At 42.0% G+C, this 14,738-nt stretch overlaps 1 protein-coding gene across 2 annotated transcripts in view; it reads right to left on the bottom strand.

Annotated features, from left to right (window-relative positions):
• CRHR2 (corticotropin releasing hormone receptor 2) overlaps positions 1-14,738 on the bottom strand; it is a 161,012-nt gene that overhangs the window by 56,571 nt on the left and 89,703 nt on the right. For both annotated transcript variants that reach the window (XM_075044412.1, XM_075044419.1), the window contains one exon: positions 12,405-12,511. In XM_075044412.1, coding sequence (XP_074900513.1) covers positions 12,405-12,511 — 107 coding nt within the window. The remainder of the gene's footprint in view (positions 1-12,404; positions 12,512-14,738) is intronic.

The following is a 14,738-nucleotide window of genomic DNA, read 5'->3' as shown; positions in this document are numbered from 1 at the left end:
AAACAGCAGGGTTAATACAGTGTGTGGAGGCTGCAGGGCACAGCAGTGGAGGACTGCTGCTAAGTCAATTGATGTAACAAGGGAAAGATTTCTTGCCAGCCACCTGAGAAAGCTGGTCTCATTTACAGGCACTGCTGGTGAATGTTATTATCACAATTTAGTGTGGGTAAAGCATCTAGAGGGACACTGACTGAGATGAGGGTCCCCTCACTTCAGACACTATTCACATGAGACTGTTCTGCTGGGCTCAGGAGCTTACCCTGTGCATAAAGTTTATCTGTGTAGCCAGACTGGAGTCTAAGGTGGACAATGAATGGAGGACATGTCCCAAATTGGGCAACAAAGCTAGTGAGTAACAGGAGCCCTGCAGCACAGCTAATGTTTGGTGAAAGGACAAAGCCGACCTTGTCATACTCACTCATCTCTAAGCCTGAGGAAGAAATTCATAATACTCACAGGTGTAATTTTTCCTCCACAGGTCTCTTCCTGGCTCTCAGTAGATGGAAGCTTGCTTAAATTTATAAGTCTTAATTTAAATTTAAATACACCTGTTATTCATGAAAATGACCTGTCCCTTTCTGAAAACTTGTTAAACAGTCGTAACAGTCTTCAGTGACAACGAGTTCCACAGTTCCTTTCTCCTTGATTAATTATTGCCTTCACTCTGTGGAGTGACAAAGCAAGCAAGTCTGTGCTCCAGAAAGAGCAATAACTGTCCTCACAGGCAGCACTGAAAAGGAGTTCACATCACATTGTAACTGGCGCAAGATGTGATTTGAAACACATTGAGCTGTATTACAAGTTAGTGAATTGAGCCTTCTTAGAGTCAAAGTGATTGGCATGAATGCATTCCCTTACAACTCAGAAGCTAAGAAATTTGGGGTTATTCTTACCTCCGTAGGGACATATCACAATTTGGAGAGCGTGGCAGTGACAACATCAGGAAAATGAGAGCAGAGACAGCAGAGAGCTCCCTTCTCAAGAGGGCAAAGGGTCATGTGAGAGAGGAGAGAAATGAGAGATGAGGGGACTGTGTGCTGAACTGCTGCTTCAGACACTACTACAGCATCGCTAGGAAGAAGTTGTGAGTTACAGAGCCATTTAAAGTCACCTAGCCTAAAAGATCAGATGACAGAAAGTTTCATATTCATCTTCATGTCAGGTAACATTGTTTATGCCATTTCCACTTGTTTTACAACCCTTGATGTGGGTTGAATGGTGCAAGCGTAGCCCAGCTTCCAAGAACACCACCACAAGCCACCATCCCACAGAGCCTGAAGGCTGGCACATCACAAGACACCATGAACTGAGGCTACGGGCTTCCATTAAAGAGCCTTTTTCTGTATTTGTTTCCTGCCCTTCAGACAAAAAGTGTTGGTCAAGGTCTTGGCTGGACTATTCTACTAACTCTTCCCTGGTGCATGGGTCCATGGATGGAAGGAATAAGAAAAGAGGTTGCAGCAATTCAGTCAGAACAAACTTAAAGATTGAGGCCACAGCATAAAGACATAAGAACTTCTGTATTCAGTCAGACCAATGAGCCATGTAGACTGTGACTCAGTTCCCAGTGGTGATCAGTACCAGACAGTTTTGGAAACAGTATGGGAAACAGGGGAGGTAGGCTGTTAGTTGTTCCTTGCTCTTACCTCCTTGCTTCTGGCGGTCAGAGGTTTTAAGACATTCCTGATTCAGAGACCACATTTAATCACATTAAATCACCCTGTTGGTGGCCCCAACTCCTCACAGGAGTCACTGAACTCCTTTTGTGGTTTATGTTCACTGGGGTCAGGCCATGGCTTACCCTACTAACACGATGGAAGGAAGAAATCATAAGCTGTTATTCACAGTAAAATACATTTGTCTATGTTGGTTCCTTTTCTCTGATTGCTTGTCCCCTCTCGAGTGCTGGATGAGGAGCCTTTTCTTCAAAACTACATTCCCTCCTGTCCTTTGGGAGTTGCAGGGAGGAGGGATAGGAATAGCCTGGAACTGGAGAGCAGGAAACTGCTAGTCCCACGGGCTGTGGGAGCAAGCTGGGAGGAGTGGTTGGTAGTGTATCTCTAACACGTGCTCCTGAAGAAGCATAGTTCATGCAGCAATTACACTTCTGGCTGTGCCTGGCAGCAGATTTTGGGCCTGAAATATCCCCCTGAAATACAGCAAGTAGTGTCAGACAGGCACATGCAGATGGTCTATGTTACACTGAGTGAAGGGGCGGACAGAGGAAAAGGATTTCCTTGAAAAGGAGAGAAAAGAAGGGCTTATAGTTTCTGACTTGGAGGGAGAAAAGTTACTGCCATTGGAATTATCTCGGTTCTGTAAATGAAGGGGTTTATTGGCTCCTCATGATTTCTTAAGAACCAGTGCTTTGCCTGCTATTGAGTCACCTCCAGACGACTGCTTCTGACAAGGCAAGTTTCCGCTGAGGGCGAGCCACACAAGAGTCCTGCTGCTGTGCCACTTCTCCTGCTGGTTTGGGCAGAGGTGTCCTCGTGTCAGGCAGGCAGGACTTTTTGCCAGGAGTCCTTGTTCAGAGTACAGCCACTTGCCTGAAGGGTAATGATGTGAGGCTTTGGATAGAAGTGTAGCAAGTGACAGCATATTTTCACAGGAGACTGAGTTATGAAGTACCTTGCTTTAGATTTAGATATTATATATAATACATATAAATATTTATGTATTTATATATTATAGGACCTGGGGGTACTGGTGGCTGAAAAACTGGACATGAACCGGCAATATGCGCTTGCAGCCCAGAAAGCCAACCGTATCCTGGGCTGCATCACAAGAAGCGTGACCAGCAGGTCGAGGGAGGTGATTCTCCTGCTCTACTCCACTCTCATGAGACCCCACCTGCAGTACTGCGTTCAGCTCTGGGGACCCCAAAATTAGAAGGACATGGACCTGTTGGAGCGAGTCCAGAGGAGGGCCACAAAAATGGTTGGAGGGATGGAATGCCTCTCCTATGAGGAAAGGCTGAGAGAGTTGGGGTTGTTCAGCCTGGAGAAGAGAAGGCTCTGGGAGACCTTATAGCAGCCTTCTAGTACTTAAAGCAGGCCTACAAGAAAGCTGGAAAGGGACTTTTTGCAGGGGCATGTAGTGATAGGACAAGGGGCAATGTTTTTTAAGCTAAAAGAGGGTAGATTCATTCTAGATATAAGGAGGAAATTTTCTACAATGAGGGTGGTGAAGCATTGAAACAGGATGCCCAGAGAGGTGGTCCCATCCCTGGAAGTGTTCAAGGTCAGGTTGGATGGGGATCTGAGCAACCTGATCTAGATGAAAATGTCCCTGCTCATTGCAGGGGGGTTGGACTAGATGACCTGTAAAGGTCCTTTCCAACCCAAACTATTCTATGATTCTGTATTTACAGGAATTTGGGGACAATGGTACAGGAAAATGTGTGTGTTCCAGTGAGTTGAGAGTCCCAGAGTATGTCTCTGGTTGTGCTGGCCAGAACCAGATAAGATGATTTGGGAGCACATGCCTCCCACTCACTGCACACACAGAGAGCCCCATAAAATCATTAGCTTCAGCTCTGCAGCAGGAGGTTAGACACAAAGAAGCAATTAAGGTGAAAGCAAACATACTTCTCTTTGGTCTTCCTAATTAGTAAATCAAAAGCCAGGTGTATGGTGGGAAATTACACATAATGACCTCTATATTTGATTTGAGAACAGACCATGTTTCAAGCCCAAATGTCATTCCCTGACTTGGTATCACACCACCAGCATCCTGAACTGCTTGGTGTGCAGGGTGTCATGACTGGGCTTCCACATTAGGAACAATAGAAGCAAATGAAAAAAAAAGCAAAATTCACCAGCAGTTGACTGCAGCCTATGGCAGAGGTGGGCAGAAAGAGTTTCTCATTGTTGGTAAAGCAAGCACACTCTGCTAATTATTTCTGTCAAATGGCCTCAATTGTGTCGTTGGATACAGAAAGCAGAGAATTAGAAAATCCATTCTTTTGACTTGGGAAATACTGAGATTTGAAAAGGCAGAAAATCTTACCAACTCTTTCTGTACAGGTGGCCTCACTGATTCAGAAATGGAGCTCTATAAAAGGGTTTCTAAAATAGCACTGGTAAAACTCAAAGTAGCCTTTCTGTTGATTTATGTTTTTTCTTCTTGCTTTATCCATAAAAAGGTATTTTTCCTCTGGGATGTGCAGAGCTACTATTTTCTGATTCAAAGCATGACACAAGCAATTAACATTAGCAATCATCATAATGTGCCAGCATGGTTGAAAGCTAGCTGAATTAGTTGAATCATCTGCATGGAAATAATTGCAAATGATAACTTTAATAAAGAAGCTTGGAAACCTTCTATTAATTCATGTAGTATTCCATTAATAATGATGTTCAATTAAGACTGCTGTCCCAAATTCTGTCTGAAAACAGTCTGCAGGAGAAATCTAAGCACACTTTGCTGCAGTCCTTCCCATGCCATAACTGTTGAACAAGCAGGAAGGAAAATCACGGACAATACTTAAAAAAATATTTTTCCCCTTTAGTCTTTTCTAGGGCAGCCAAAGCCCATGGACAAGCCATAAATGGCATGGAGTGGGAAGAATACCTAACAGCAAGTTATTTCCCAGGCTCTGTGCCTGTCATGGTCTATTTGCTTTCATCCACATGGAGGCCTCCCCTGAGGTCCTCATGGTTTGCCCTGCATGCTCATGTTCAATCAGTGCATATATTCTGGTACTCCTAATGCTTACAGATGGGAAAAGCAGCTGGAGATGTTGGCAGTGAAAATGAGCTTCTTGGTGGCAGCTGCCTGGGGGAATATAAATATTCCCACAGGAAATGCAAGGGGCAGTTGCAAGGGAAGAGCGAAAGCCTGGAAGAGAATAACAACTTTATTATGAGGACAGGGGTGAAATGCTCAGGTGAAGAGGAGAAGCAGCAGCTTCCATTAGTGCTTAGGGTGTGCATAGACCCTAAAAATAAACTCATTGTGGAACCATCTGTGCTCCACTAAGCCTTTTCCAAAGCTTCTTTCTTCTGCCTTCAAGCCAATTTTTAATCACAGGACACGGGGCATTCTGCCTGCTTTAGACACAAAGGCTTAAAGCACTGATATTCCTAGGGTTGGAAGGATGCAGCCAACACAACACAGAATGGGACCACAGCCCCAGGACAGGACCAGACTGACGGTGTTCACTGGCAGTGTTTGTGCCCAGCACTGCCTGGCAGCATAGCATGTTGAACAGGGGTAAAGATGGCCCTCTGCAACTACCCATGGGCACGCTAACGATGAACAGTATGGATAACTATAGGACACGACATCAGCCTGTGCTTTGTTCCTAGTCAGTGTACAAAGAGAAATGTTGCCCCTGAGAACTGCGTGGTTAAATATGGGGTAATTGAAGAATATAGCTCCAATCTTGACTGTGCAATCGGCTTTTCCACTGGAGAAAATTCCTCCCTTATTTTCACAGGAATGACAGTCTGATACAGCTGACTTCGTTTAGTACAGCATGTGCTTGTGGTTTAGCTGGTTGAAAAAAGATTTAGGAATCTGCTCTAATTTGCTTTGCTAAATGGAGGTCAGATGTCATGTCATTTTTGAACCAAACAGGAAACGGGACTGTAAAGTATCTTTGTAGCAGAAGCTACCTTCCAGCTCAGGTTTTAGAACACCCTAACAAACTAGCTTTAGAGTAGCAGGGGCACAGTACACACCTACAGCTCTCTGGGGTTTATCTAAGACATTGCCCTGTTGACACAGGTTGTAGTTATCAGTCCAGTCTGTAGAAGGAGGAATGTTTTCTGTGAACAGTGACCATTGCAGCTGGATTGCACAAATTAGAGTTAGGACTTCAGAAGCCAGACACGGAGAGTTGATAGTGGTTAATCTGGCTTACAGCTACTGTTTGGGAAATATAAGAGCGCACAGCATGTCCTCATTCATAATCCCCTTGTGGGATTATTAAAAAAAATTGGAGAGAAAATTAATTTAAATGACCAGCTAGGGAATTCAGGGGTTATGTTTTTCTTGCTTTTAATACAATTATACAATTCACAATGTTTATTAAATTATCTACCTTTGCAGATACTGTGTAGATAAACCAAAGAAGAAAGTCTGAGGCACTGATGCTGCTGTTCACACTCTCCTTGGCCTCATTTCCACCAAAACATGGTGTGAAATATTTCATTATTTTTGAGTATTTGGCCAGGAATTCAGGAAAGACCATATAGGATCATACATAGCCTGCTCCTTCCAAATATTCATCCTTGTACTGGGTCTAAATATCAGCCTCATGGTGCTCACTGTGCATGGGGAAATGTTTCCAGTGGTTCAACCTGGGCACCTTCCCAAGGAAGCTGCTGTTTCCGTAACATGCAGAGGCAGTCAGCATTTAGCAGGAGTGCACATGGCCCACTTAGGGGTGACACAAATCAGGGATTTTCCACCTCTCTCTGGTTTACTTGACAGACTAATGTGAAGCAGCAGTATTCATCTTTTAGATTAGACAGAAGAGAAGGTGGCTGGGTGCTGAACAGCTACAGTGGAGTTAGTGAGGGATGTGGATGTGCAATTCCTTGGATGAAAACTGAAATTGGAACATTTAGTACTTGAACACTCGCCGGTGCATATGTAGTGGGCAACTCTAAACATCTAGGCTTGAAAACATCTCAGATTTTCCTTCTCAGAGATGACTCAGGACATGTTCTTTTTTGAACTAAATTGCACTCCTGAGCATGATTCATATCTAAACTGTAAAGACCAAACTTTGGTTTCTTCCTTCCTCTGAAACCTTGGAAAAGTTGCAAGGCTTGCTCCACCGTTCCCAAACCCATTCCATCACCATCAAAAGGAGAACAGAGCACAGACTGACAAGCTAGTCAATCAACATAGATCTAATCTTGCACAGAGCAGTTCTATTACCAGAATTTAACCAAGTTAGCATCCATCTCCAGAAACTCTGCCTCACGGCTAAAATGTTGGCATCGACAGAAATATACCACTAGGAACGTATTTCAAGCACAGGATAGGAAGTGGCCTCCTGACTTTCCAAACCTCAGGTCAAGAAAGTCATTGAGTGAAAGTCCCTCATAAATTCCTGAAACTCTAGTTTAACTCCAAGTTAAATTTTTCCTTCATTACATTGCTCCTGGACCCCTCCACTCTGTGCCCTGGAAATCATCCTCTAATATCCACTCACAAGTCTATCTGTAGACTTGTCTAAACCCATTTCTTCTTGCACTGACATTGTCCCTGATTGTAAGTAGCTCTTCAGTTTCTAATGTTTATCCAACAGTGATGTATTTATAGGCAGCAATAACACTCCTTGCCAGCCTTCACATTGCTAGGCTACAATACCACTATTTCAGATACAGCTTATGAAACCTTCCACTTTTTAAGAAAATAGCTCTCTGGGCACACTTTTAATTACTGGTATTATTCCAGGACTTCATGAGGGCTCTGCTCTCTGTGGTCTTTGCGCTAGGTAGGCTCCATACAAAGAGTCTAAAAACAAGTCATACAAATATGAGAAGGAGGTGTGTAAAGGCAGTGGGAAGCAAAGACATTGGCCTAAGGTTAATCAATGGGAAATAAGTTTCTGTCCTTTATCTGAGTTTGTGAGATGAAACACTTCACATGGTTTCAGGCAGTACAGGTACTTCAGATGTTTTGTATTCAAAGAAAACCATCTTATTGCACATGTGCTTATTTACAGAGCTCCATCACTTTCATTCCTGCTTGCTTTGAGAACTTTACTATGGACTATTACAGGGTGGGACAGGGTGCCATCTCCAAACCTACAGCAATTGCATCCATGAAACACATGCTCTGCAATTACCGCTGATGAAGTTTAAAAAATGTCATGTGCCTGAATCATTAAAGGCTCTGCTATTCTAAGTGGCAGATGGAATAGACTTAATTAGGCTAGGTGGCAAGCCAGGAGATGAAGGGGGAAATGGAGCACTAACATGAACTCATGAATTCAGTTACTTGATGCCCTGTCCTGGGACTTGCTCTTTTTCCCCTTGCTCCACGACAGAAAGGTTTGTATGGGAGGACTGTGCCTTAGAGCCAGAGTCTGCTCTGCTCTAATCACATCAGATACCACATGACTTTTAAGTGCAAACCTGTACTAATTGTGCAGATCACCTACCCACTTGATATATCCTCACTATCTAGGTTCTGATAGGTGTCAGATCACTTTGCTTTGTGAAACCTGCTGTACATGTCTTCTGACAGGTTGCTACAAATCATTTAATCAAACTCTTCCGTTCTTACTAACAGAGGCCTGCAGCAGCAGTCTCACCAACTGCACGTCAGACTGAAGATCGAGATGCAGTTCAAAGGATCTTGGAAGACGGGAGGATAAAGGAAAGCAGATCTTCCTCTCCTAAACTCTGGGAGATAGTTAGGGGGGGAAAAAAAAGAAAAAAGGGAAAAAAGTAACTTTGCTGCTTCAAGAAAAAAATGTTTCAGTCTTTTTGGAGAAACAGTATGTGAGATTTAGGAAATGTGGCTGTAATCACGAGAAAGAAAGGAGACTCTGCCTCAGACCTACAAGAAAAAAAAATCAGATGTTTTAAAAGGGAAATAAAAAGAGGTAAATTTAGGAGCAACAGGAAAGCAAAGTTTCCCTCAAAACCTCAATTTGTTTTCATTTCCACCACACTAGTGACAAAAGAAGTTATTTCAATATTTGTGGGTTTGGTTTTACTTAGAACTGCCTTTATCCAGCAACCTGTGCAGAAGGACATGTCATTTTTAATCTTCAGCCTACCTTCCTTTCAGCACCATCCTTCTTTATTGGATTAAAAAATCAGCAGGGACTTACATCTTTCCAAGAACAAATACCTGTCTTCTCACACTCCTCCTTCAGTCACTACTGCACAAATAAAACATCTGATTGAATCTAGTCAGGTCACTGCTGGCCATTGCCAGCACATTGTTTAATAACAAGTCAGGAGTTTTACAAAGGACTCTTATTCCACCTCAGAGGCTGGTATAACAGCACAATAACAAGGAAAAAGCCAGGAAAATGTAATTTGCATTTCTGCAGTAACAGAAACAGTAAAGAAAAAATATGATTCAAAAGAACAAAAGAAGTGTTTTAATCCTTTTGCCTTCCCCCCCCCCCCCCGCCTTCAGCTTGATTGATATCGTTCTGATAGCAGGATTCCTCCTATGGAAAATTTCTACTTTACTAGCGTGAGAATGTGATTATGTGAGATGATGAGAACCATGTCAGCGGGAACTGCCTGTGTGCACCTGAGGGACAGATCAAACCTTTACTATTAATGAGAACACAGAGATTATGAGATTCACCGTAGTGCAGATACATTTAACAATGCCCTGTGAAGTGCCCTGAGCAAATCTCTCCAGATCCTGCATTGGAGGTCAATGCAGCTCTATGGCACATATTTATTTTTGTTTGTGTGCTTGTTTTGTTTTGCATTGTAAAGACAGCATGGGTCTCACACTTAAGACCACCTACATTCGGACCTTGAGGAACTGTCCTTTACTTAGATCTTTAGGAGCTATCTCAATGACTCATTACCATTCAGTCAGCATGCCAACAACAATCAAGCCCTCTCCTGTAAGTTGGGCTTCACTTTTTATTATTTAGGTGCTAAATGAAAAGTTTACTGGCTTATTTTTCATTGCACAGCCAAGAAAGAAGGACTGGCTCATATGTGACAGAACTGGAGAAAATAAGGCTGGAATAGGTCTTCACAGTAAAAGGGAGTCCCTGGTTGAGTTCTCCTTTCTTCCCAGTTGTGTCGGGGTCTCCTGGCAGCACACACACAGATGGCCAATGATTTTATTAGTCACTGCTACATCTGAGATTTCTGACCCTCAGGATATCTTTTGGCATATGGTTCCTTAGAGTTTAGGACAGCAGAACGTTTCCGCTGGCATGGAGGGTGGGTTGTGAATGGAGGACAGAGGGTTGCATAAGAAACTGAGGAAGACAGGAGCTGGGGACAAGATGACATAGGACAGATTTGGAAGAATATGGACTAGATCCAGTTCTTCCCCCTTCTCACTTCAGCACAACTGAGGACTAAGCTTCCCATCAATGCAGCAGCTACCTGGGCTGCGGCAGCAACAGTAACAGCGAAGCTCATCTCCAAAAGCAGAACACCCATCTCACTAGTTGATTACCAAAGCCATACTCTTTGCCATGCCAACCAGATATTTAACCTGCTCTGAAAACCTCCAGTGTCAAAGATCGCACAGCCTTCCTAGCAGTTATGTTCCAATACAGCAGGTGTGCTCCAGCCTCTTCTTTCAGACAGGACTGCTTTTGGGACTCCATCTACACTGAGAGAGCAAAGGAAAATCAAGCAGGTGATGGGTGAGAAGCTTAAAAATATGGAGCAGTTGTAGAACTTGAGCCTTCCCGGAGGTCTCCTCTATCTTCATCTTCAGCAGGCACTCACAGAGTGAGGTAGATGGGTGGAGTGGGGCAGGAATAAGGAACCGATAGATTTCTAATTTGAGCCAAGATGCGGGACTATCAGATCTAACTTTCAGGGTCTTCTAGTGTTTTTTTAGCCAGGAATTATCTAATTCTCTTATTTCACCCAATTAGTAGATGCCATCTTCCATCCAAAATATAACAGGAAAAAAAGCCCCAATTAATGGGACTCAATTATCAAAACTGATTTGCTCTTGGGACAATTTGGAGAGGCAAGTGTGATGAAGATGTGCATAACCTAGAATTTGCGTAGGGGAAATCTGTAACGCAACGTGAATCTGGAGCATCTTTAGAACTTTTGAAAACCGGTATAACTCTGCAGACACTGAGGTAGCTCATGCTGGTTAATGCTGGCTGGACACTAGGTATTTTTTGCATGATACAGTGGGAATTTGAAAAGATGGACTATCTTAATTCACAGTATGTACAGGGAAGTACTTAACTGCTGCAGCTGTTTTTAACGCTGAAGCTGAGTGCAAAATTTAAATCTTAAAGTCAAATCTTAAATACCAGAAGAACAATTTGAAAGAAGTCAGCTAGGCTACTTCTGTGTTAGAAGCTGGATACATTTATACCATATTTTCTAATTGTTTTTGCATTATTTACTCAAGCATTTATAAAGATTCAGCATCAAAGCAGGGAATATAGTTACAATGAATAATTTGCTTTCTTTATTCGGTGTAAATTAATTCAGGTCTCCAAGCACTATGGGAATTAGCATTATAAGCACAGTAAAAAAGGTTGAAATGGAAGTTTAAACTGATGCACCATAAATGTTCCCATTGAACATTTTAAGCTTTTTTTTTCTTCCCATTAGCACAGATTATTCTGTTTATAGATGCTGGGGTGAAAGAAGATTCCTGTTGTTAATAATAAAGACCCTCTTGTTAGGAATGGTCAAGAGGAAGGCTTAGCATAAGACTTTGTAGGGATGCTCCACTCTAGGAAAGCGTTAATTCTTTCATTTAGGTCAGTGTCTATCATCATGGTGTAATCCTGGTGGGGGGTCCTCCACCTGTTTCTCCTTTGCTACTCAAGGATTATCATTGCATAGCACTTAGTGCAGTTGGTTGTAAGCTCAGGCTGAACGCTTCTAGACAAGACAGCACAAATAGCACAGAAATACCAGTCAGGTAATCCAACAAATAATACAGAAATATCCAACCAGACCACTCCTATTAAAATATATTCCTGTGACTCAGGCTGTGTACATACAATACTGATGCACATCTGCCTATTACTTTCCATTAAGTTTCCTTCCCTCCTGTCCTTTCTCTTCTCCCTGTACACCTAACTCTTCTTCATAGACTTTCTTTCACCGGCACATCCATTTGACCTGACAAACTCCCTTCTGTACCACTGAACCAGGGAAGGGAAGTGTTTCTATGCAGTGTCATTGATTTGCATTCATTATTTCATGAGCACTGGTGGGGATAAAGCTCCTCTAAAGATGTTTCTCTTGTTATTTAAGAAAACTTTGAAGTTCTTTAATTAAATAAAAATTGAAATTAACCCAAAGCAAAATGGAAAGATTTCTTTCTATCTCCTTCGGTCTAGATCTGGGCATTATGTGTCAGGGAATAAAAAATGCCTTATGTTACCACGCACTGCCTTATAAAAAAAGAAAACTTGCCCCCAAAACTTGCAACTTGACACACTCAAATCCCGGTTTCCCTTAATGAAGCACTCTCTGCTCACTGAATTTTTTACGGCATCAATAAATCACGTACAGTTCTCTTCCTGAATACAAGTAGGCTTTAGGTACACACAGACGCCACCATTACAGCTCATCCAATGCATCAGTCAATGAAACCATGTGCATGCTTGGGAGTATAAAAGCCATGACCATTTTTCAAGACCATACACGACCTGGACAGTGTTATTAGAGGGCTTGAGTAACCCGGTAAGTGTCACACACCCAACCAAGTTAGAAGCATGCAAACAGATTACTCACCTCAAGCACAAGAAAAGCATAAAGGCAACTATAAGGGCCCCTACTGATATACAGTGCCCCAGGTAGTTTATGATGAGAGCAATCTTGTAATGGAGCGCATACTTCCTCTGGAGGTAAAGAGATAACATGATTAAATCAGCATGACTCTCTAAGCACTGACATTAAGGAACAGTTAATCAGTTTAGGAAACAGTAATTACTTTTCTTGACTTTAAAATGATATAATAGCCACAGGGCTGATGCCTATGTATAAACCATGCTGCCCAGGCAGAGAAGTACAGGCTTTGTTTCATTTCAGTTTGGGATTTGTCCACAGTTTCTTACAAATCTCAGCAAAACCATTTTTTCCCCCCCTTTTTTTCTGCAATTTCCTCAGGATTTCTTACTTTCATTATTACGCTATTTTAAAACTTTGTCATTTTAGGGTGACAAAGCTTCCAAAGGCACATCTTCTCACAGTTTCAAAAATTATAAAACATTATTTTCTTAGGAAACTGCATGATCTTAATATGCTGGGTTATGCTTCTTTCCTACTCAAATGGTTTGGTTTTCATACAAAAATAAATCAGTTGTCAGTAAGAATAAATAAGAAGCCCTTTCCATATGGGCCGATTTTTCTCTGAGGTATATTTCTTGCAAGCTACGATCCTTATCTCTCAAATTGAGGGCAGAACGAATGCAGACTGAAAGAGCTGGAATCTGGTGGCGTCCCTTCAGTTTTGAGAGAGCCTGACGAACCAGAGATTCTGTTGTTTTTAGCAGCGACCCAAGTGTGGTGAAACTTAATGTATTAGTGTCTATTTCCTAGGATGCTGGGGAGATTACTGGTAGGTTCTTGATCCTATAACCAAAAAAATTAAGTACAAAAGTGCTCCCACCTAAATCAGTGAATTTAGTGATGTGACCAAAATTTGACCTTGAAGTAACTGGAACATTCTTTATTGGTGGGCTGCTGGCTTCAGAGAAAAGAGAAGCATCTCCTCTCTTTGCCTGATGGATAGGAAGAAGTAGAAAAACACTGCTCAGATAAATACTGAAGCTGGTTAAAAACTGACAGAGGTTTGCTACTTCAAGAATAAATCCCCCTGAAAAAAGATACTTATTTATTTATTTATTTATTTATTAGTTTTGGCATTTGTTTCTTTTCAGCTTAAGCAGATCTTTCCCCACTTTGGGATGCTGTCCTCCTTCAGAAGGAGACCTTTGAAAATGAACCACCTAAATTTCCTCCCTTGTGATAAAAATATAAAAGTAAAATCCTACAAATGGCATCAGTTTTCTAATTTTGGTTGGACTTCCTTTGTTTCATTTTTTCTAATAATTTCCGTTAACATTTTATTCAAGTCAAAGGAATTTGTCAGTGAATGGATGTTTGGATGAAACTACAACAACCAGCTGTAGTTAATCTGTTCCATTGTTCTGTGAAGATAGCATCTTCCAGCACTTTGCCAGAGATCGAGCAAGCGCTCTTGGAATCATTTTCGTGATGAAACCTGCCTATATCTTCAGCACATGGAGTAATGTGCTGTTTCTGGATAGAACTCAACCATGTAAGGTATTTTTAAGTCTATTATAAAATCCCCTAAAATAAACTTCCCCATGTGCAGGCTCATTTCTGAATAGCCCTGAGGAGAAAAAAAACCCAAACCCCAAACCTACAAGATCTGAATTCCACACTGAGTTTTATTTATTCTTAAGTCACAGGGACACCTAAAGGGGAAGAAAACACACTTGACCTGATGTGCCTACCTGAAATGCAATGTTGTACTGTTCAGCTAGTGCCCTGGCAAACTGCCTTGCTTATTTACTTTCCTGCTTAATTCATAGAATCACAGAATATCTCAAGTTGGAAGGGAGCCACAAGGATGACTGAATCCAACTCCCTGCTCCTCACAGGACTACCTAAACCTAAACCATATGACTAAGAGCATTGTCCAGAATTGCTCATGTAGTGCTAGAAATCTTCTGAAAGATGACAATGTTTCTCCCAGGCCAAGGATCCTGCTCTTTGAATCTGACCCTTCAGCTCCCTCCTTTGGCTCCTAACCACTAGTTCAATTTCATTCGAGTTTTAAGAAGGTTCAAAACATGAGAAAATTAATTGGAAAAAAATATTAATTAAGCTCCTCATTGATGCACTGATGCTGAAGGAAAAACAGGCACGACACATATTTTTTCTGTTGCTGACACTAACAAGGTTTCCTGAAGGCAAATTCAAGTATCATAGAAACAAGAACTGCCTCAGTGCCTATGAAAAACTAAGCTGACAGGGTGGCAACATCACTTTCCACCAGCCTACATGCAATCTGCATCTCTGGTAGAATTGGAGACACCA

Source organism: Buteo buteo, chromosome 2, assembly GCF_964188355.1.
Source record: "Buteo buteo chromosome 2, bButBut1.hap1.1, whole genome shotgun sequence".
Lineage (NCBI taxonomy): Eukaryota > Metazoa > Chordata > Aves > Accipitriformes > Accipitridae > Buteo > Buteo buteo.
The sequence above is the reverse complement of the archived record's forward strand: the minus strand, read 5'-3'. Positions and strand labels throughout refer to the sequence as shown.